Raw genomic sequence first — 24,778 nt, forward strand, 5'->3', positions numbered from 1 at the left:
TTTTTGGAGATTTTTCATTCACGTAAGTATTTTTTTACAAGTCTCGGTATTGAAAAGATCATGTTTGATTTCATGTGTCAATACGCTTGGTCACTACAGATATTATGTTTCAAGATTTGAAGTGAAGTTTATCACTAGATATCTACATTGTTGCACTTAATTCCCAAATATTTTGAATTAATGGTTCATTAATAATGCAGATAAATGCTCAAAGATCACCATTGGCTGCACTCCTAACATGGATTTTCATTCTGTTTCAGCTGCAACCTAGGTGAAAAACAAAATACACAAAAATTTATGTTCTTTGGTTCTTTATATGTATTTTATTCCATATTTTAGACTAATTTCAAACTTTTTGATCATATTCAGTTTCATAGTTTCCTGTGTGGGAGAGAGATACCCATTAACTATATATTCCTTGTCATTTGGGGCTTCTTGATATTCTTGTAGCTACAAGCTACCAAAGTTGAGTCTTTTCTTTCCACTTACTCCTTGTCCTACATGGTGATAAAGTAGGGGAAACCTGATTGCAAATGTTACTGATGGAAATCTTGAAATTATGTTGTATTCGTCGGATGTGTAAGTAAATTACATTTGTTTTACCATTATTTTGTTCTAATATTTGCCTAATTCATGCTTATTTCAGTTATATATATTATCTTCCTACTAAATAAATTCCTTACTCTAATCTATAGCCAAATTTGATATTTTTTTAGTGTTTCTTAAGTGTTTTTTAGTGTTTTTTTCTTGTGTAATACTATTCTGACAGAATATGATATCAACAACACATGTTTTATGTAATACTTATATTCTCACAGAATGGACAAGTTCATTCTCATAATTTTTATGATTAACAGATTAGTGATTACCAGTTGGCTTTGTTTTATGGTAATGGCTAACAAGTGTTTGTTGAAATGCTAAAAAAAATCAAAGAATCTAACCATGTGGTATGCATTCTGTCAGAATTTCTAGAAACACATTCTTATTTTATATTTACATTCTCATAGAATGAACAGGGTTTTGTGTTATGATATCGAAAAGAAAGTAATCATGGCGAATGATAGTGTAATCTAGCAGAATGTGTTTTATGTATAAACATTCTAAAGCATAGACTGCATAAATTCATTATGGCAGAATGCCTTTAAGAATGTATGTGAACAACAAGTATATTTGTTTAACTGGTAATCTGCTAGAATAAATTAAAAGTCTTTAATGTCTAATACATTCTATTAGAATTGATAGTTTTATTATTTTAGAATATACTAAAAGTTTTAATATTTTAAAGTTGATTACGTTTTCTTTGTGGATATAGATTTTGAAGAGGTTGTCATTGATGTAGAAAAAAAAAACATGGAGAACAAGAGTATTCTAACAGAATGTATTCTGTCAGAATGTATAAAGTGCTTTTGTTAGATTTTGATGTTTTAATTTTTATTTTTTAACCATTCCTAGTTTTAATCTCTAAGAAATGTAATTCTTAAACCATTATTAATCATGTTTTTTAGAATGAATGTAATAATTGTTTAGTCTTATTCTCTACGAATTAATGTAATTAGTGATTCTTAAAAATAAAATCTGTATTCCTTAAAAAATGTTATTCTTGATAATATGTTGTATAATTCTATAAGTATGTTAATTATAAAAAATATATTGAATGAACCATATTCTGCATGAATAAAATCGAGAATATATTACTAGTTTATATTTGACTCTATGTCATTCTGACAGAATAAAAACGGTTAGTATTAGAATTATAATAAAATTAAATTTGAATTAATTTAAAAAATTCAGATTTAAAAAAGGAATTAATTATCTCTTAAAATCTGGAAATTTCAACTTTTTAATGTAGGTTAATTGACCAAAACACCTTTCTGCTGAAATTTGTGTGGTTATATGGTAGATGTTACCGTATTGTAATATCATAGACTCTCATATTATGACCATTGATTTTATCCATCTATTGGTCCAGAATTATGCTTACGAACACACAATAGATGTAAGAATAAAATCGGTTAGTATTAGAATTATAATAGAATTATATATATATGGAGTGGTTCAAATGAGAACCACAAAAGATTAAGAACCCTAAGAACCAACATTTAATAAGTAATATGTATTGTGAAAATTACTAAGTATGTTAAAATCTTAATTTTGGTTTGTTTGTTAAGATAAGGGCAAAATTGTATTTTTTTAGTCTAATATTTTCATTCATACAATCATTTTATATTTTTAACCCAAAATTTATGTAAAATGCAAATTTATACATTCCATTTACAGTTTAATAGACAAAATTCACAACTTAATACAATTTATTTTATACCAATTAACAAATTTAAAGAAGTAAAACCCAAACTCTACCACTACCACCAGCAGCACACGCTGCCACCAACCACCTATGCCAACATTGCAACCATCTTTTCTTGAAAATCAGATCTGCATATAAAGTAATGCAATGAGAGGGTAAATACTACATTCATAATTTAATAAACCTATTAATTCACTCATATTGAATTTAATACAAAAAAATTAAAAAAACTAATGCATTCTTACGTACTTATACAACACAAAAAATAAATGTATTCTAACATTAATACAAAAGTTCATTCATAAATCATTTATATGTTAACACAAAATTTATATATAAAAAAAATCACAGTAAGTTGCAGTCAGTTCACAAGTTAACATAATCAATTACCGTTTAATACATAAAATTCACAGGTCAATATAGTAAATTAACAATTTGATACACTGAAATGTAATATTTTTAACTTAAAACTTATATTTACACTTTCAGATATCAGTTCACAAGTTAATATAATCAATTACCATTTAATACAAAAAGTTCACAGCTTAATATATTAAATTAACAATTTAATACGATGAAATGTCATATTCTTAACTTAAAACATACATTTATATTTTCATATATGAAGGTTAGTGTTTTTTTTCAAAGTTAAATTTACACAATATTTTAAATTTAAGTTTTTGTATAATCTATTTAAATTTAGAAAAAATCATATATGTGTATAATGATTATTTCTTCTTATATTTCAGAAGCAAACACAAAATTCATAACAAACTCGCAGCATAGTACAATCAATTCACAACTTAATATAGTCAATTCACAGTTTAATACGTAAAATTATTTATTCACATAAATATTATCAACTTAAAAATTACATTTATACGTTCATATATGCAGACATTTCTATGTATTAAATTGTGAATTTATTATATTAAGTCATTAATAAAATTTACAACTTAATACACAAAATACACAGTTTAATATGATATATTTATAGCTCATTTACAAGTATAACCTCATATGTTACTGTATTAAACAAACTATCCACAATTTAATATATACATAAATTATCTCATCTTTCAAAACCAGACATCAAAAGAAAAACATATACAATTTATTGAATAAAAAAATCAGATCAAGATATAAAAATATCAGAATTCACAGTTTAATTCAATATTTGAGACATTAATTCACAACATAATTCAATATTCCAGATACTAACTCACAATTTAGTGAATAAACAAAATATATAATCACATTTTAATAACTTATATATTCACAAATTAATATATAAAAAAACATATATTCATAGCTTAATAACTTATCGAATTTCGTTGAAGCATTTCATCAAACACGTTGTTTTCACCATATACATCATATCCATAATCACCATAAAACAGAAGATCTAAACAAACATACAAAGAGACGTTATACTAACAATTTATTCATTGTTTAACTCTAAAAAAAACTTTACCAGTAACATTCACAACTAAATTTACAACTCAATAATTTATCTAATTTCATTGAGGCATTTCATCAAGCACCTAGTGTGCATCTTTTTTTTTGCAGAATTTTTTTATGTAAACACCATCACCAGATACAATACAGATACACCACACATATAAACACCAAATCTAACATGAAATAACACATTTACATCATTCACAACTTAAAATGTACCTTTTTCATGAGCATATCATCAAACATCTTCAAAACTCTTGTTTCCAAATCTGAGAGTGCTTCCTAGCTTCAGATCTAGAGGAGATTGGCTAAAAAAACAAATCTGGAGGTGTTCGGTCATATGGAGGCAACAAATAACTTCATTCTCCATCAGATCTAGTGTTCCTGCAAAGCATATCAAATAAGCTTTCTAGTGCTCTGTCAGATCAAGGTGGTTGTTTGACGCTGGAGGTGGTGGAGGTGATTTAACGTCGGTGGTAATGCTCTCTCTCCAGATCTGAAACATTTTTGCAATTTAGAGATAGAATGAAACTGAAGGAGGCCAAGTTGTTGGTAATGCTCTCTCTCCAGATCTGAAACATTTTTGCAATTTAGAGATAGAATGGAACTGAAGGAGGCCAAGTTGTTGGTGGTAGATTGAGGTCGTTAACAGAGAATCAGAGTAATGAACGAGAAGAGGCAGTGACAACATATCTAGATCTGAAAGTGGCGCTTCCAGATCTGAAGTTTGTGCGACAGATGTATGTTTCTCGCAGGTAATCGGAAGCTGCAGAGAGGAAGGGAGGTAGAGGAGGTGGAGCTGGCGTTGATGATGGTGGCGGCAGTGGGCGCCGTGGCGGTGGTGGAGCAGCCATGGTGGCGGAACTAGGTCGTCGACAGTGGTGGTCGTGGTATTTATTACAGGTGGTTGAAATAGATGAGATAATTCCTTTTGTTTTTGTAAAACGAGAGTAATGCATCAGGTATTATGAAATAAGAAAAATAGTCTTAATAATAGTGGTTCTTAGGGTTCTTAATCTTTTGTGGTTCTCATTTGAACCTTTACCTATATATATATATATATATATATATATATATATATATATATATATATATATATATATATATATATATATATATATATATATATATATATATATATATATATATATATATATATATAGGTTTAGTCATAGTTTTGTAATTTTGATACTACTAATCGATATGGTTGGTAAATCTTTTAGTTTTGGTCCTTATCACAGTTTCGGTCTACACAATTCTGGTAAATACATATGAATTGACCAACCCCCTTTATATTATCTTTTTTTTAGAATAATTATCATTATTAATTAATTAATAGGCCCCACTCTATGCTTCTATCACCACAATATATCATCGTTACAATAGATACCATCACAATATACCATCGTCACAATAGGTACAATCAGTCTCTAGCCAACCCACCACCCACAATTGTTCATATTTCTATATATAATGAAAAATGGAAAGCAAAATCAACACATAAAAATCAAATTACGTTATTTTGTTTCCATGTCTAAAAATTTTAAATTAAAATCAAAAGGATAATTTTCGAATCAAAATCCAAACCTAAAAAGATCAAAACAAATTTAATACTCAAAAGGAGGTGAGATGGATGTCGCATGTGAGAAGTGAAACACCAACGGTGATGTTGTGGGAAGACCATAAATCAGGTGAGGGCAGGGGACATGAGAGCAAGAGTATATTTGATGGTTCCAATGTAGCAAGAACATGAGCTTTAATGTGGTATACCCGCACAAGAAGGCATGATCTTGAGCTTGACAAGGTTTTTTTGGTGGTCTCAAAACATGGAGGTGGGGTGGTGAGTGTCATGGCATCAATGTTGGAGTTATAGGAAAGGGGCAATAGAGAAGAGAGGGAGATATGTGACTGAGTTGGGGCCAACAACGACTTGGAGGGTTGGGGTGAAACAATTAGGAGTTAAGGGACGCGGTGGTCAGTGAATAAGGCCATAGGGAGTGGCTCGTTGTGCCTCTCTCGCCAAGCCTCTAGCAAGGCGCTACACATCGCCCCCTAGCACATGCTAGGGGGTTCTCTAAAACCCATTCGCTAGCCAGTTAACGAGAGGAGAGAAAGAGAGAGGAGAAGCTTTGATTTGATTGGTTGTTGCATCTTTTGACCACAAAAAGAAAATGAAAAAAAAAAAAAAAAAAAACAAGGGGTGCTAGGGTGTTACCACTTTCTATAAAATGCTAAAAAAAATGTGTTAGCATTGTGGGACAAAAAAATGACATGACAATCAAAAAACAGATGTGGCAAGGTGCTAGAAATGCTACAACTCCATCCAACCTAAGTGATATGCCACCGAGTCCGTCTTCCATTGGTTAAGCTAAGCTAGATGTGTAACTCTCGACTGCCAATTGACCTGGAAACACAAACAATTCGTAAGCCGATGACTAGGAGGGATCCTGGGTCATGCTCCGATGATAAAGTCAGTAAAGACTTTGAGGTATTATGGGAAGTAAAAGAATTTATTGAATTGTTTACTATATTGAGTGTTACGTACCGTGTGAAGATGGTTTAGCTTACCTATTTATAGTCGTGACAAAAGGGTGGCGACCTCTTCTTGTACCGCACAGGTTCATCTTCTTGTTGCATTTATGGCTAGGTCCCAAAAGGTAAATGTTAATGTACTTAGTCGTTATTTCTCCATGATTCGGTACTTATCCATGATGGTTCAGTGAGGGTACATGCATAATGTCGGGCCCTATACCCTATTACTAAGTAAGATGAAGATTGAGGTCGTGAAATTGTGAACGTTGAGGGAATTTTCCTTAGGGCTTTATTTTAGTGGTATAAAATCTTTATCAAATTTTTTATTAGATTATGTACCAACGTTGCCCCATTAAATTAATGAATGACTCCTTAATTAACCACAAACAAGACCTACTCATCTGTTGACTAAATTTATTAATTCATTTGTAGGTCATGAGTCATAAATAAATAACATCAATGATTAATATGTCAACTAAATTAATAATCTTTATAGCACATTTATTTTAAGAAAAGGAAGATTCTGTCAAATCATTGTTTTTCTTAACCCAGGAAATGCCTAACGATCTGTTGTACTGTTTCTCAAGAGTTGGCACTTGGCAGGAGTAGCAAGATCCAAAGATACAATTCTACCAAGAAACCAATATCAAAAAAACCACCAAACCACAATGATTAAAATTTCTCAAAATTATCAATCAATTGGAAAGAAGCTGTAAAGTGGAACAGCAATGAAATACTGAATCTCTATTTTATTTCTCAAAAGACAAATATGGAGACAAGGGTCCATAAAAAGCAAGAACCAATTGAAGCCTCTATTCCATGTAATACTTGGAAGTAATTAAATGGATATGGAAAAACTATTGTTGCCATCTACTTTATTTTGCTTCCATCCTATATGCAAATTCAATTACCTTGTTGACAAATCATTAATGCTACATTTAAATTCGCAGTTGGAATTTTGAAACCATTGAAGGTCAACTCTTGTATTCAGAGGAGTGCATCATCAAAGCAGTTTGTAACACCTCAACAGTTCAAACTTGAAGTTGATGATGATGCCAGTATAGATTTTGAGGGGCTGCAAAGAAGTTGGTCAGCCATGCCCTGGTAACCATACATACCTATCAGAGCAAAAAAGAAAGCAATGGTTATGAAACAGATACAACACAGAATCTGATATAACACGTTTGACATGTCAATTCATCAGACAACATTTTGGTAGACTATACAAGAGAACAATATCAGCACATCACTCCTTAGAATAAGATGGATTAGTAGAAAAATAATGTATGGTAGCATCATTTCAGTGATAACAGGTCTAGATAAAACTTGAGATTAGAGCAAGCAATCTAGACCAAGGTATAGATGAGCAAGCTATCTAGATTAAGGTAGACAGTGTATAAACGTTGATTGAATCATGTATTAAACTGTAGACGAAGTCAAACAAGTAGTTCACCTCTCTTTTTGCTTGAATATCCAACTAACGGTATAGAACCTCTATTTGTCATTGGGAGTCATACGGTGCTGATAAGGTGAAACTGAAGCAAATTTACTCCCAGACCAGTCCCTTTGCTGCATCATCATATTATATGGATGAGAATGTGAGTCAAACCCATGATGATAAGCACCACCACCGGCTCCACCCGGATGGGAGACCATCTGCGGCGGTGGATAAGGCATGGGCACCATCTGCGGTGGGTATGGCATTGGAATCGGCACTGGAGCGTGACTATTCCCATTCCCACCACCACTGGACTCGTGTAAACTCTGAGGAACAGGAGTTGAAGCGAACAAGTGATCTGAAGACGAAGGCCCTTCGTTAGATAACCCCTGCATCCGTTTCAGATAAAGCCTGTACTTCTGAAGATGACTAGCGACGTTCTCTCTGGTCAATCCTTCAACATTCATCAATTGCATGATCGTTTTAGGAACCGCGTTCTTAACACCTAGATGCGCAACGACATCGACAAATCGCTTATGCAATTGCGGCGTCCAGACCAAACGAGGTCGCTTCGATGTCCTCGCCGAGGAATCATCGGCTCGCAAAGCCGAGTCAGCTTCCTCTCCAGCTCCACCAATCGCACCGGTACCACCACTATCGACTCTCCTCAATTTCCTCGAATCTGAACAATCTCCAGTTAGATCAGCCGTTTCATCGCCTTCCGCAACCATCTCATCTCCTTTATCATCACCAAACGACTTAAAACCATTGAATTTATTCAATGTCTGTTTCACCGTCTGCCCTCGGAGATTTGATAGTGTGTTTTGAGAAGCGCGGTTGACGTCAATCATACTCCGTTGAGGCTCCGGCGTGATGCTGAACGCCGATGCCAGTTCCACCGGTACCAGAGACTGTGACAACGGCATCAAATCATCAGCGTTAGGCAACCCAGCCTCCCACTCCAAAACTCGATCGTCATCCTCCCCGCCGACATCGTAGTCGGTGATTCTCACTTCCTCTCCCATGATTACAGATCAGAATCGAAATCACAATAAAAAATCAAAATCAATCGATCTCAATCCCTAAATCCACAAAAATAATGTTAGATTTTGAGTGAAGAAATTAGGCGATCACGTGTTTTTTTTTGGAAACGACAAATATATTAAAGAAAAAGGAACCCCCCCAGCAAGGAGCTAGAAGAGGGACCAAAAACAGAAAGGCATACAATTGAATCCGAAATTACAAATCATAAAATGGAGATGTAGCCCAATCCTCCCAGCTACAAATATCCCTATCGCCTCTATGTTTAATCCAATAGAAAGTCATAACCTTGATACTTTCCAAACCCCTATGGACAGAAATACCCTCCGCGTGAAATAATCTTTTGTTTCTAAATCTCCATAAATTCCATAGCATGCCGTAGCAAATCGCAATGAATCGTTGCCTTTTCTTTATGTTCCCACCCCAATTGCTAGCAAAATGTAACAGGTCACTAATGGTTTTGATAGAATCATACAGATTAGTAATTCCACACCAGCTCCATATGGAGGATCTGATCATGTAAGCAAACGGACAGTTGATTAGCACATGATCAGCGCATTCAGGGCAACCAATACACGAGCAACATAATGTTGAGCTGACTGAAATACCCCTCCGTTCCAAGGCTGTAGCAGTTGGAATACGTAGCTGTGCAGCTCGCCAAACCATACTAATAACCTTAATCGGTACTAATTTGCTCCAAGTAATCACAGGGGCAACTGGGCAGACCGTGTGCAGCTTGTCTACCAGCTGTCGGACGATTGCCACCGAGAATATACCATCCGATTCGTCACATGTGGAATTGCAACCGACTCATTAATAGGCTCCAGGTTGACATCTTTTTGGGGAATTGCACCAATAGTATCGTGCGATGCGACGTTTGAGTTCTCAACGATCACCGGGGCATTGCCTCCCATCGCCTGCCTGTTAGACTTCTCCAGCTGTGTTCCTGGTTCATCGTCGGAACGGAATTCTCCTTCCTCAAGATCGTTAGCGTACTCTGGTATCCATGTATCAGATATACCATCTTCTTCGCTGTCGAATTCACTATCCTCTGCTTTCAGATCGTCTTCCGCTCTATCGAAATGCCCAGGTTTAAAGGGAGACCAACCTTCAGTATACTCGACGACACCCACTTTGTACGTTTCACCCTCGACGTAGATTTTGACCTCTTCATTGATCCAATTCTTCAGTGATGTTATAATACCCACATTACCCATGGATAGGTCTCTTCTATCGAAGATGCTGTCGAATGGAATAATAACCTGACCATAGCGACCAGCAATTAAGGAGAAATTGTCCGTGTCCCAAAATCTGAGAGGAACCCCGGTAATCCTTAGCCAGGCTAGTCTTTCGTATTGTACCTCTTTATCTGCATCTATCTTTAGCCACTTGAACCATTCATGCCACCTTGGTCTGTCTTCTAAGAATTCTCTGGCCTCCTTTGACGAACCAAATTTAATTCCAAGCTTAAGACCACCGAGATATCTAGTGTTTTCATGCGTGAAAGTATGGTTTGGCAAGTTTGCTATGTGATCAAGGCTGTGGGCTTCGCCAATCAGTAGGGTCTTCTTGATCCATTCACACATGGCAGTCTTTGCATTAAGTGGAATAGGGGGGGAATTACCACTTCGAACTGCATTTGTTCCAGCAACCGCCTGCGCATAGGTCCTTGAATCCCTACTTCCAATTTTGATCCCCGGTTTGGGGACCGAGACCTTTGATTTGCCACTGGTAGTTCGACCAGTGTCAGGATTCTCCGCTTGGTATTTTGCAAGGTTAGCGATTAGGGATACACCACGACATCTAATACCGTTCATCTTCTTTTCCATATCTTGTATATCCTTCACACCTGCATACCGAATAAAAGCAAAGTTTTGGTTGCGTCGGTTCTTCTTCCCTCCAATATAGATGTCCGATACTTGCCCGAATGCGTCAAAAACCCCATGTAGATCCAGTTTACATGTCCCGTCTGGAAAACCTGCGATGTAAAACGTAGAGATGTCTCGCCTCTGTCTGTGCATACCACGCCTGCAAACCTTCGACCAACCATCTCCGGTTGTTTCTACGAAATTTCGACCGCCCATACGTGAACAAATACCATAAAAAAAAAAAAATGAAATTAGACAAGGGCAAAAAAACAGTACTTTAAATAGGTACTTTAAATAGGTTAAAATAACATGTAGATCCAGTTTACATGTCCCGTCTGGAAAACCTGCGATGTAAAACGTAGAGATGTCTCGCCTCTGTCTGTGCATACCACGCCTGCAAACCATACTATTTTGACTTATAATTTGTAATTTAATCAGTACTTTAAATAGGTTAAAATCGTATTCTTGCTTAATTATGATTTAATATTGTACGTACTATACTTGGTCCATCTTAAAGATTTTTACAAAAGAAATTAAATAACATAAGGGTAATTAGAATAAATTTGATTTTTGTACGATAATTAAGTATTTTAAAAAAATTATTAAAATATAATTGGGAAGTAAATAATAAGAAAGAAAACACTCCTTTTGTTTTGTATTGAGCCATGGGGTTAAGGAAATTGTAGCTTCCTTTAGTTAGCCTTCGCTCCATGCAACTTCCACCACATGTGTGGCTCATATTTGCTTTAACATAAATCATAATCCAAACCCCTTTACTCCATTTACATGAGCTTTTCTCTTCGTCTCTAAAACCGCCATGTTCATTGAAGCTTCCACTAGACAGCATCAACAACAACAAGATGAAGATGGAATTGGAACTATTGTGAGATTTTTCGGGGGTGAGGGTAGAAATGGAAATTCAGAAACGAAAAGTGCGAAAGGGAAGGATTATTTATTAATAAAATGTGGCAAAAGTGCAGGATCTGATTCCAAATGCCACCGTGGAAGTCTTACCCCCCTTCACTCTCGAATCTCGATTCTTCCAAAATATCTCATCCAAATCCAAATAACTTTTTAATAGAATCTCAATTAAAAATACATCAAGATATTTTTATTATTTAATGAATTATTATATTTTATCATTTACTATAGGATATTATATTTTAATTTTTATGTTCGAAGTTTTCTATCAACTAATAAAAATATTAACTTTCGCTAACTGGAATGATTCGAAAATGTGATTTATAAACTCATTAAACAATAAATATAGTTTATTTTGCAATAAGCATTTTGAAAGATATATTTTATTGTCTAGATAAGTTTCTAATCTAAATTACACATTTAACCATTTAATGTAACTTTAATAGTGAGTTTATGATAAAAAAAATTACGTCAAATGTTATATTCAACATTTATGTTGAAAGATACTTCAAATGAAATACTTTTTGGTTTTTGCTGAATAAAAAACATGTACATTTAGTTTCTTGTTAAGAGTTTACCAATAATAATAATAATTGTATATCGGATTGTTGGAGTTGCGAATTTAAGGATGGCATGTTAGAAATTTTAACTTGGAATATAAGAAGTTCTTAATGGTTTTTTTCACATAGCATTTTACTATATTTATTAGTTTATTTGTGGGCAGTCGATTGCCACGTCGTAGTCTAGGTGGGAAAAAATATGTATAAGCCAGTTGATTGAACCTGAAAGAGCTCGTACAACGTCCATTTGACAATTTCACAAATTGCCTATTTTTTATTATTTATTTTGTTTTTATGCATAATAATCATAATATGCTTATTAAAAAATTATATTATAATTCATAGTTTTTAATTTCCTACAAATAAAATATAAACGGTAAAATAAAATTTTGATCGTGTGATATATATATATATATATATATATATATATATATATATATATATATATATATATATATATATATATATATATTCTAATCCCTATTCTAATAAAAGAATAGTTTTATTCTCCTTTTGACATGTGTCACTCTATTAGCCTTCTTAATTAATGCATATTGTATTCTCCTTTTGCTATGTGTCATCCTATTATTCCTCCTAATTAGTGCATGTCACTTGTCAATATATTGATTATCCATTTCAAATTTCAAAATTTAAAATTCACTCTAATTAAATTAAATTAATAACAATAGAATAAAATTTAATACAAATTATAAAATGATATAATTTCACATATTTATTTAAATCAATGATTATAAATTTATATAACTAAAAAAATATATTAATTAATAATATATTTAAAATAATTGATTAATAATTTTAAGTTTTTACTATAAAAATTTAATAAATTTTATACCCGTGGTTTCCACGGGTTATAAACTAGTAAAATAATAGTTTTTTTCTCCTTTTGACATGTGTCACCCTATTAGGCCTCCTAATTAATGTATATTTATTCTTCTTTTGTCATGTGTCACCCTATTGTGTCTCCTAATTAATGCATACCACTTGCCAACATATTAAATCTTCATTTCAAATTTTCAAAATTTAATTTGTCACTTTAATTACATTAAATTAATAATATTAGAATAAAAATTAAAATAAAATTAATACAAATTATAAAGTGATATAATCTCATATATTTATTTAAACAAATGATTATAATTTTATATAACTAAAAATATCTCTTAATTAATAATTTATTTAAAATTGATTAATAACTTTGAATTTTTATACTATAAAAGTTTAATTAATTTTGTAACCGTGGTTTCCACGCGTTATAAACTAATATATATATATATATATATATATATATATATATATATATATATATATATATATATATATATATATATATATATATATATAAAGGATCAAATGAGAACACCTAAAAGGTTGAGAACGCGAGAACAAGTATATTCATTTGTCATTTCATGTATTCATTTGAAATTAAAGACGTAAAAAATTATCAATCCTCCACAAATTAATATACTTTGTTCTCGCGTTCTCAACATTTTTGGTGTTCTCATTTGATCATACTCCTATATATATATATATATATATATATATATATATATATATATATATATATATATATATATATATATATATATATATATAAAGGATCAAATGAGAACACCTAAAAGGTTGAGAACGCGAGAACAATTGTAGACCAATCATTTTATGAGCGCGTAAATGGAATTTTACCATCTAATTAAATTATGATATCCTAAATTTTAGTGATTATGATGACAATTACCCAAAATATCTCATTTTTAGATTCTTTTCTTTAATGAACCAATAATTAATAAAATCATGATTTAATATCTATCTAAGAAAACGTTTTTTTCATTTCATTTTTCATTTTTATGTTTTTATTTTTAGAAATCAAATATCAGATAATGAATAATTTATCGGTTTACCTCATTTATTTTTTTTAAAAAAATATCTTCATAAATAATCATTTATACATTTCATTTAAAAATGAATAAAATTGTAAATTATAAATGAATTAACTCGATTGTATTTATGAATACACTTGTAAAATCATAAATGAATAAAACCCGAAAAAAAGATTATAAAATCAACTAAAATGGTACTCATATTTTAATAAATAAAACACATTTCTATTCATATAAGAATATAATTATAATAGTAAATGAATAAGTTAGAATATATATATTTTTTTGACACGGAAACAAGTACTAAAATTACAATTATAAATGAATAAAACACATTCGTGCTCCTTCCGAAAGAGGTATTGGTGTAGATGTTTCTTTGGTAAATCTCCCACCTCCCACTATATGTATGTTTATTCATTGTATCTGCAAAAACGTTAAAGAAACAATTATGTATAATTATATAGTCATTCACACATAAATACACTGATATTCACAAATAAATACACTGATATTCATAAATGAATACCGTGTTATTCATAAATAAATATAGTCATTCAAACAGAAATTCACACATAAATATACTGATATTCACAAATCAATATAAGAAAATAGTTGTTGCCCTTTCGTTTCAACCCTCAATTTATCTCTTTTCTCATTCCTTTTTGTCAAGTATTACCACACCAAAAGTACAATTTTAATGCTTAATTTGCTTGTGAAATCAAAGACCAAGAACAACTACAAAAAATTACCTTTCTAGTCATCGTTAGTTGTTGAATTTTGAATAAATCAAGACCCAAGAAATCTCCATTGAACCCACTTTTTGTTGTTGAAATTGATGAACTGATTTTTGCTCCTTCTTTCCCTTTCTTCTTCTTCGTTCCCTACAAAGAATAACCACCAGGATGGGGTTGTATTTCCGGTTAAATCAAAAGAGGCATCAGCCTCTTGGCTTTTTCCCCTCACCTGAATTGCTGTGGTTGCTTGCCTTGCTCCTCTCGGACCAACCTCATGGAGTATTCATTGATGATTAACTGTAAAATGAGACATCTGACATTATATTCATATAAGATTACAACTGCAAGCATTCAAGTTCCATTTTTCTGAATTTAGGCATTTCATCGAGCACCTTATATGCACAACTTATCTTCTTCCCCTATTAGCCAATTTTAATGAGTAAAGTACCATACCATTTGATTCAAGCAAAAGAATTGTGAATCTTTGGTGCATACAATAAAATAAAAAGCAGAAGAGGTTCAAATCAGCATAACATTTGGATTTCCAATTGATTTTGCAAGAAAAAAAACTACACATGTACAAATTCGAACAATATATAGCATTGTAAGGCTCCAATCAAGAGAAGAGGTGGATTTCGAACAGCATTTGCAAGGAAAAAAACATAATGTTACCTGATTCAGAATACTTCGTCACTTCCCTGCTGCTCCGGAGTGGATGATCAAAATCCAGTAGTGTATCGCTGCTTGCTACCACCGATGAGTAGCAGTCGAGTTCACCAAATTGCCGACAAGGTTAAGAAAAAGAGATGTCGGTTGTAAGTCTCACTCTGAATGTGACGATGACGATGAAGAACGAACGTCATCATAGGGGTCTACCATTGTTCGCTGCCTTGCGCTGGTGAGTAGATGTCGCCGTCAGCCGATGAGTAGAAGTCGTCAAGCCGATGAGATCTTCGGTGATGGAAGCGACGATGCGTATAAAGGGGAAATGGGGAGTCAGTGTCGGTTGTTTAGTCGATGCGTCTTATGAAATCCTAGAGAGAGATATAAAGAGGATATAGATACGAGAATTAGAAAGGTAATAGGTGAGAGGGTGAGAAATTATAGGAAATAGGCAAAGTTGCAATTCCTATAATACCCTTCTTACCATTTAAAAGTTACACATAAATGCCAATAGTTTTAGATTTTTACATAAATCACCCATTTAATATTAACCATAGATCTTAGTATTTAGATGGTCCAGATCTGTTCTCACGTTCTCAACCTTTTAGGTGTTCTCATTTGATCCTACTCCTATATATATATATATATATATATATATATATATATATATATATATATATATATATATATATATATATATATATATATATATATATATATATGGTTAGGTTATTTTGTTTTCACTGTCCATTGTGTGCATGTATGACTGATTATGGACCAATCATTTTAGTTATTTTAAGAAAGTAATTAATGCATATTACATGTTGAAGATATAATATGTATTAATTACATCTTCAACATTTAATATGCATTAATTACTTTCTTAAAATAATTAAAATGATTGGTCCAGAATCAATCATACATGCAGACAATAGATAGTGAAGACATTTGAATCTCTCTCTCTCTCTCTCTCTCTCTCTATATATATATATATATATATATATATATATATATATATATATATATATATATATAACTCGCGGGAACCACATGACCCCGTTGCATCAACACTGCTCCCATGTTTGTGATCGAAACATCACAGCAGACTACGAAGTTATCTACACCCTTTGGCAGAGTGAAAATCGGTGTCTCGCACAACCGTTGCCTGAGCGTCTCAAAGGCTGCCTGTTGCTCAGGTCCCCAGCGAAAAACCACCGACTTCTTGGTCAGTCAGGTCAACGGAACTGCAATCTTGGAGAAGTCCTGAATAAATCTTCTATAATACTTTGTCATACCCAGGAAACTCTGAATCTCAGTTGGAGACCTCGGAATCTCCCACTGCATCATGACCTCTATCTTGAATAAATCATTTTAAATAAATTACTACTTAAGAGATATATATCAAATTTTTAAAGTTATTATAAAATCAAATTTAACATATAATTAGAAAATATAAATTTGAATTTTGAAATGAGTTGTCTAATATATCTACATAACACATGACATAATATTAATGAGAAATTGTATTAGAGTAATATTTGACAAAAAGAGATTAAAACTATTCATTTATTAGAATTATATATATATATATATATATATATATATATATATATATATATATATATATATATATATAATAAATTATTTTTCAAAGAAAAAAGTAAATTATGACACATTGTAAATAAATCGTCTTATAAGAAAAAGTAAATTACACGAATGGTTCCTATGGTTTGGGGTAATTTGTACGTTTGGTCCCTAACTTGTTTTTTTAACTCGAAAGGTCCCTAATATTTGTTTTTGTTACGCGCTTGGTCCTTACTATTTGTTTTTATTACGTGTTTGGTCCCTATCTTACCTAAAAAGACTTATTTAGATAGAGAAAAATTATGGCGTAAGTAAGTTAAGGTGATAGGGGTGGGGTTGTGGGTGTGTTTATTTAAATAAATTCAAAAATAAAGAGCAAAATAGTCTTTTCAGGTAAGACGGAGACCAAACACGTAACAAAAACAAACATTAGGGACCTTCCGAGTTAAAAAAGTAAGTTATGGACCAAACACATAAATTACCCAAAACCATAGGGACCATTCATGTAATTTACTCTATAAGAAATGCAATGGCACATAAGTTTTGCATTGTCCAGAGGGTGGCTATTTAAAAGCTAACATAGGTGATACGTTTTTTTTTATTGTAAGGAGGCTCTAAATATATGAAAAAAGAATACCAACAAGGTTTGATATGTAATATCCAAATCAATTATCAATTATAATAAATGAAGATTCATTTTGCCACATGTCAATCTCTCATGAGTTTTGACACTTGTCATTTTATAATATTTTTGAGATAAATAATATTCACATGTCAATTTCTAGGTTTTTTGAATTTTTAAAATTAAAAAGTCACATAATACTTATATATTTATATATGTAAAATATTAAATATATTAAATATGATACTAATTGTTATTAATACATTTATTCTTTCCTTATTTCAAAATTTTATTTAAAAAAATACTCAATGTTTACAATTTAATATTTAATTTTTTTTAATCAACTCGTGTAATACACAGGTTTTACACATAGTTATTCTAATAAATGAAAATCTTTTTTTTCCACATGGCACACTCTCATTGATTTTGCCACTTGTAATTTTGTGGTTATTTTCAATTAAATTTTTTTTCACATGACATTTTGTGGTTGTTTTCATTTTTATTAAATTTCTTATAATAATTGATTGAATATATTAATTGCAATAAATGTAATAATAAATGCATATCAATTTCATTAACTGACTTACTACTAATTTCAAAATTTCTAAATTAAAACCCCATTAGTCTCATTTGTTTATTTATCTAAATTAGCATATGTTTAAATTTAAAAGAGAAAAACACTTTAATTTTAATAATTCAATATTTTTCTAATTTTACTTATAAATTTAAACTTCTTAAATGTTTAAAATTTCATATATTTTTTTTAAATGAACTCATGTAATACATAGGTCTTACACCTAATGATGAATAAAAATTAGCATTATGACAAATTGAAAAATCCTCTTTAAATGCCAAGAAAGAATGAAATTTATCATTCTGTCTTAGATTACGCTTCCTTCTCTTATACTGATTTTAATCTCATTCCAAAGAAAATAATTTTAGTTTTTTAAAAGAACAAATTAAAACTCCAAATATATCTTTTAATAAATATTAATTTTTTCTAAAAAAATTAAAACTCCAAATATATAATTTTTTAATTTAAATAAAATATATATTATTTGTAGGTAATTATATTAAAATTACATAGTATCTTGTTCTTTTTGTTTTATAACTTTTTTATAGCGTGGATAATTAATTTTTACTATTTGCAAAACATATAACATGTATCACAAGTTCTATCTCTTGGGTATATCTATATAATTGAGAAGTTTTCGAAGTAATCATCATTAAACTTCCACATATGTCAATTGGATGATATCGAAATTTTCAATTAAGAATTTAGATTCTCTATGTAAGTCCTGTTTTGGTGACAACTTCTAACTTCTTTGTAAGATCATATTTAATAAGTTTTTGTTGACTGATGACTTGACTATATGTATATGCATGCCAAATGTGTATGATATCCGCAGATAACAGACTTCAAATTTCAATTTTTCGGTTTGGATACTTTTTGATTGTTGTACCAAAAAAAAAAAATCAAAACTAATCACACACCTCCAATCCAGCTACTCCCTGGAACTTTTTTCATCTTCATCTTCTTCATCATTCGTTTAACCCTTGCAGCATATCCCCAACTTCCAGCATCAGCATACATATTCGACAACACTAAACTACTTCCAGCACTTTCAGGCTCCAGCTCAGCAACACGCTTAGCTGCCACCTCAGCAAGACCAACATCTCCATGAAGCTTACAAGCACCCAACAACGCACCCCATACATACACATCAGCCTCAATCCCCATTTCTTGAATCAACTCATAAGCCTCCTTTAATTTCCCTTCTTGTCCAAACAAATGCACCATACAAGCATAATGCTCTAATCTTGGCTCAATCTTGAATTTCTCTTGCATAATCAAGAACAGCTTTTTACCAAGCTCAATCATCCCACACTGGCTACAAGCAGTTAAAACACCTGTGAAAGTTAGATGATCAAGTTTGACTTTTTGGTCAACCATTTGATTGAATAACCTAATTGCTTCATCACAATCTCCGTGATTTGCAAATCCAAATATCATCGAGTTCCATGTGATTGTGTTTCTTTCAGGCATGTTGTGAAAGAGTGTTTTGGATTCGTATATGAAGCCACATTTGGAGTACATGTCTATAAGAGCACTAGAAACAAAGATGTCTTTTTCGATTCCCATAACTATGGAATATGCATGAATCTCTTTCCCATGAACCGAATCTGCAAGATTTGCACAAGCAGGAAGAAGAGAACTGATTGTAGCTGAAGTTGGATGCATTCCAGTTGCCAACATTTTCTTGAACAAATCAAAAGCTTCTTGATTTCGAAGATTCTGAACGAATCCAGAGATGACTGAAGTCCAAGAAACTACATCGGGTGGAATCCCGGATTCCTTCATCAATTGGAATAGTTTAGCGACATTTGAATCATCATTGGCTTGTGAAAATCCTGCAATTAGTGTATTCCATGTCACCAAATTTGGTATTACTCCTATTGATTGTGTCTTCTCAACCAAGATTAAGGCTTCATTGACTAGTCTGTGTTGAACATAGCCTGCAACCATGGTGTTCATAGCCACCAAATCGATTTCTACCATCACATCAAACACCTTTCTCGCTTTATTGATTTTCCCACATTTTGAGTACATGTCAATCAACGCGCTAATAACAAATGGATCAGATTCGAATTCTTGTTTTACAACAACAGCGTGTAATTTCTCCCCTGTTTGTCGATCCAAAAGGTGCCCACATGCTTTTAGAACACTGGGTATTACAAAATTGTTGGGTTCCAGCCCTTCTCTTTGCATCTCGCAGAACACGCCCATGGCCTCCTGGTGGAAGCCGTGGCGTGCATATGTGCCTACCAGAACAATCCAACGTCGAGTGTTTCTTTTGGGAATTTCGTCAAACAGTTTGCGGGCATCACATATTTGACGGCATTCGGTGTAGAAAGATATGAGCTTTGAGGCGACGTGGGTGGAACGAGCTAAACCATTGATGATTAGGTGAGCATGTAGCCGTTTTCCTAATTCTAGTGCTCGATTGCTAGCATAATTTTCGATAATTTTTACGAACCAATCGGAAGGTGATTGTGAAAAATGAAAACAATGCATAGAAAAACTGCTGATGACAAAAACCAGCAAGCATTTTCCTTGGGAATTGCCAAATTCCGAATTCGAATTCTACTCCTTCGAGATTCCTCAGCTTCTTTTCAGCATAATGGTGTCACCTTCCCAGCGAGTGTATGTACTATTTTCTCATTTAAATGTTAACAAATTTTATTTATGTAATGATTAAAAAGAATTTTTTTTATAAAAATATTCAAATCAACCTAGACACCCTATATTTGTGACAAATTGTAGCTAGATCCTGTCCTGGATTATATTTTGTATTTTGTTTATATAATATGTTGATAGTTAGGGTTTCAATTATACTTTTCAGATTATATTTTGTATTTTGTTTATATAATATGGCTGATAGCTAGGGTTTCAATTATATTTTCAATTTTCAAACTCATGAATAAGAATATATTTATTCATGGTCTGTGAATATATGTTACATTAACCGAATCAGGTTAAATATTATATATTATGTTTTTGTGTGATTTATTTTTTTGTTTATTTCTAATATACATACAATATATATAATTTTATACAAATTATTTATCATTCGACATTTTTAAAATTGACCATTTATATAAATAATTTTCTGATAAAATTACATGTTGAGTGTATGTATGATACTCATTTATTTCTTGTGTGTTATTTATTTTCTTGTTTATTTCTAGTTTAATTAATAGTTGTATTTTTTATACAAATGGTTTCGTTTATCATTAAACATTTCTTAATTAATAACTTGTATGAATATTTTTCCTGATAAAAGTGTTTGTTAATGTCATATTTGACAAATTAAAATATAACTTGTATGCTAACTTTTTAAAAAGTCGTCAAACTATTTTCCTTGTTCTTTTTTTTTTTTTAATTTTCAAATATACCATTAATTGATTATAAAAATGAATCATTCTAAATACGGTTTACTTCATTTTATATCTTTTAGTTAGTTTTTACCAAATTTTATTTTTTATTAGCTAGCTTATAATAAACTAACAAAATTGTTGATTTATTTTGTGAAAAAATCATTTAATAATATTGTATAATTGTATTAACTACATTTTGATTATAAATGATATGGAGTTGTTCCAGTTAACTGCAAAGATCTACTTAATTAAATACTCAGCAAGATTTGGTGGTACTAAAGATGTAAATATCATTTTAAAGATCACCTATGGTTTAAACTTTAAACATCACGAATTGGGTATGCATAGAATTAGTTAAATTAGGCAATTGGGATATGGTAAAAGATGTATTTTGATAATGTAATATATGATACAATACAAAAACTAACTTATATAAATTTCGAAAATATAATGATTATAATTAATTTTTAAACGCAATCTTAAACACACCTTTTGACCCATATCATAACTAATTTTATCAAATTCATAATCGAACAAGTGAATAACTATCAAGAATAGTGTATAGTGTATAAACAATAGGGTTTAGGTCATTTTTGGTTACTTAACTTTTGGTTTTGTGCTCATTTGGTCACTTAACTCTTTTTAAGTTTTAAAAGGTCATCAAACTTTTGGCTTTGTGCTCATTTAGTCACTTAACTTTTAGTTTTGTCACATTTAGTCACCTAACTTTTAAAATTGTGTTCATTTAGTCACTAAACTTTTGAATTTTTTCAAAAGTTTAGTGACTAAATGAACACAATTTTAAAAGTTAGGTGACTAAATGAACATAATTTTAAAATAAAAGTTAAGTGACCAAAATAAAAGTTAAGTGACTAAAGGAGCACAAAATCAAAAGTTTGATGACCTTTTAAAACTTAAAAAAAGTTAAGTGACCAAACAAACACAAAACAAAAAATTAAATGACCAAAAATCACCTAAGACCTAAACAATACACCCTTCCTCGTGATGAATGGCATTTTGTGCTGATTTAACCCACACCATATACTCATTCGTTACATCACCCACATCCACAAACCCTTCTATTTTGCCTGCTCATCTTTACACGGTTATGACTTGATGAATATGCATGGAGTTCCCCAACCTTTATCCCCAAATCTCAAGCCCTTGAATTCCAGTCTTTCCCATATCTCCTTTTCCTTCCAAAATCAACCGACTTTTTCCATACCCATTTGCAGATTTGGCTATGGCGGTCGTCTCAATTGTAACTTTCTTATTCGCGCTTCGTTTCCCTGCTCACCCATCTACCGGAATTTGGATGGAAGGAGAAGAAGAATAGGACGAAATTACTCTAAAACTCTTGTCAAAGCCGGTAGTAGAGAGTCCCCTTATCAAGTTTTGGGTGTCTCTCCCTCTGCTACTCCTGATGAGATCAAAAAGGCTTATAGGAAACTTGCTTTGAAGTATCATCCTGATGTAAACAAAGAGGTATTTCAAAATCTTCAATTATTTGCGTTTGTAGTCAATAAAGAACTATTGGTGAATTTATTTGTTCCATAGTGATTACGAAACATGGAGCTTTTTGTTTCGAATTTCAATGTTTTCTTAATTTAGTTAATTCCATGTTATTATTGCTTCTTATAATGGATATCTGATCTAACTGTTAAGAGGCAGACTTGCAAACTTTTTGCCATTTTAACCTGTGAAATCGACAAATTTTACAAATTGAACTCGAATCATAAAATTTTTAAAGAGGTAAGAAGAGGGAACTAAGAATATAGTATGCTTGAAACTATGGTGCTATGTCATCAATAGTGATCATTTGATTAATTAATTCTCAAGTAACAAAGATGTGTGCAGAGATGGTTTAGTGCTTGAGTCCCAATTGTTTCCAAAGAAATAATTAATGGCATTCTTCAAGCTTGCTCTCAAAAGATAACAAGCAATGCCTAAAGCTTGCCATTAGGTTAATGTCATAATTGGCACTTTGTGAATACGCCTTTGAAACATCAAAGATTCTTGCAATTAAAAGAACAAAAAGATTTCATCATGTGAAGTAATGAAAGGTTTAACAAATATTTGAATTCTTGATTCTCAGCCCAATGCTCAAGAGAAATTTATGAGAATAAAGCATGCATACAATACAGTACTCAACTCTGATTCAAGAAGGAAGTATGATTCTGGAAACCGTACATCTGAAGCATACAAGCCTGCTCAAGATGAAGAGTTTTATGGTTTTGGTAAATTAAATTAATTATAATTTATACACATTGAACTTTTACTTGTTTTCTTATTTGTATATGAGTGTATGATGTATCATTAAGTGATCATATGTTAAATCATTGAAATAACCTTGTTGCAAAATCTTGCAAACAATCTGTTTTAGTCATCCAACATTTTCATTTTTGTGGGTCCCATTAAAAACCTCATATGCTTTGATATGATTAAGATTTGAGCTTCATGTCACTGCAGGTAATTTTGTGAGGGATGTTCAAATATCATTAGGTAGACACATCTTTTTTATCACAGATATATCAAAAGTAACATAAAAAATTTAACTTTTTTGGGCAAATTTGTAATCTTGCAAATGAAATCTATGTTGTCTAGTGTTCTTGAAATCTTATTTTTTTTGTTATAGGGGACTTCCTTAGAGATCTGCAAGAAGAATATAAGAACTGGGAAGCAAGTGCTCCTTCTGGAGCAAAGCCCAAGAGCTTATGGGAGGAATTAGGGGTAATAGTTTTTCTTTAAATTGATTCAATGAATAATGGATAAAACAAGAATTTACTAAAAGTTTTGAATCTGTTAGGAAATTGGAGAAGAATTTGTTGAGTTTCTTGAAAAAGAGCTGAACATTACAGATAGTGAAGATGAAACACAAAGAAGATATGAAGAACCTGCAACTTCTGGCAAGAGTAGAACTGGAAATGATAGTAAAGGAAGCAGTATTGAAGAAAACATAGATGAGATTGAAGCTGCACTTGCTCAACTAAAAAGGGAATTAGGGTTGTGAAAGCTAATCCCAACACCAAATGTGGCATCATTTTTTTAATACAAATGTATTTAGCTTTTTAAATGTTGTAAGTTCTTCGAATTTGTTCAGAAAATTAGTTATTTATTTGCAAATACAAAGCCATAATTGTATCCAATTACAAATTGATTCAAGTTGTCATATACAATAATTATTATGTTATAGCAATTAGAAATGTGTTTTATGA

General features: G+C 31.5%; 4 protein-coding genes across 5 annotated transcripts; 1 reads left to right on the plus strand and 3 right to left on the minus strand.

Annotated features, from left to right (window-relative positions):
* Positions 1-7,027: 7,027 nt before the first annotated feature.
* On the minus strand, positions 7,028-8,949 carry LOC111907478 (transcription factor PCL1). Its single transcript, XM_023903264.3, has 2 exons — positions 7,752-8,949; positions 7,028-7,416 (listed from the first exon to the last, which is right to left on the minus strand). The coding sequence occupies exon 1, from the start codon at positions 8,759-8,761 to the stop codon at positions 7,793-7,795; it is 969 nt and encodes a 322-aa protein (XP_023759032.1). The 5' UTR covers positions 8,762-8,949; the 3' UTR covers positions 7,028-7,416; positions 7,752-7,792.
* A 195-nt stretch (positions 8,950-9,144) lies between these two features.
* LOC122195844 (uncharacterized) lies at positions 9,145-11,552 on the minus strand. Its single transcript, XM_042898061.2, has 2 exons — positions 10,972-11,552; positions 9,145-10,839 (listed from the first exon to the last, which is right to left on the minus strand). Exon 2 carries the CDS (start codon positions 10,796-10,798, stop codon positions 9,518-9,520), a length of 1,281 nt encoding a protein of 426 aa, XP_042753995.1. The 5' UTR covers positions 10,799-10,839; positions 10,972-11,552; the 3' UTR covers positions 9,145-9,517.
* A 7,474-nt stretch (positions 11,553-19,026) lies between these two features.
* On the minus strand, positions 19,027-20,862 carry LOC111907480 (pentatricopeptide repeat-containing protein At5g59600). The gene has a single exon (XM_023903266.3). The coding sequence runs from the start codon at positions 20,698-20,700 to the stop codon at positions 19,111-19,113; it is 1,590 nt and encodes a 529-aa protein (XP_023759034.1). The 5' UTR covers positions 20,701-20,862; the 3' UTR covers positions 19,027-19,110.
* Positions 20,863-22,599: 1,737 nt separating this feature from the next.
* LOC111907481 (uncharacterized) lies at positions 22,600-24,778 on the plus strand. 2 transcript variants are annotated; one of them, XM_023903268.3, is made up of 5 exons: positions 22,600-23,048; positions 23,659-23,800; positions 24,033-24,065; positions 24,199-24,293; positions 24,370-24,778. In XM_023903268.3, the coding sequence occupies exons 1-5, from the start codon at positions 22,680-22,682 to the stop codon at positions 24,571-24,573; spliced, it is 843 nt and encodes a 280-aa protein (XP_023759036.1). In that variant the 5' UTR covers positions 22,600-22,679; the 3' UTR covers positions 24,574-24,778. The 2 variants fall into 2 exon arrangements, with proteins under 2 accessions (XP_023759036.1, XP_023759037.1); XM_023903269.2 differs by lacking the exon at positions 24,033-24,065 and having other exon boundaries at positions 22,601-23,048.

This window comes from Lactuca sativa, chromosome 9, assembly GCF_002870075.4.
Source record: "Lactuca sativa cultivar Salinas chromosome 9, Lsat_Salinas_v11, whole genome shotgun sequence".
NCBI lineage: Eukaryota > Viridiplantae > Streptophyta > Magnoliopsida > Asterales > Asteraceae > Lactuca > Lactuca sativa.

Excerpts from the sequence above, each read along its gene's own strand:
- LOC111907480 (XM_023903266.3), bottom strand. The coding sequence starts at position 20,700 with ATGCATTGTTTTCATTTTTCACAATCACCTTCCGATTGGTTCGTAAAA.
- LOC122195844 (XM_042898061.2), bottom strand. The coding sequence starts at position 10,798 with ATGCACAGACAGAGGCGAGACATCTCTACGTTTTACATCGCAGGTTTT.
- LOC111907478 (XM_023903264.3), bottom strand. The coding sequence starts at position 8,761 with ATGGGAGAGGAAGTGAGAATCACCGACTACGATGTCGGCGGGGAGGAT.
- LOC111907481 (XM_023903268.3), top strand. The coding sequence starts at position 22,680 with ATGAATATGCATGGAGTTCCCCAACCTTTATCCCCAAATCTCAAGCCC. Across the intron at positions 23,801-24,032 it reads TGAAGAGTTTTATGGTTTTG|GTAATTTTGTGAGGGATGTT; the intron begins GTAAATTAAATT and ends ATGTCACTGCAG. Across the intron at positions 24,066-24,198 it reads GGATGTTCAAATATCATTAG|GGGACTTCCTTAGAGATCTG; the intron begins GTAGACACATCT and ends TTTTTGTTATAG.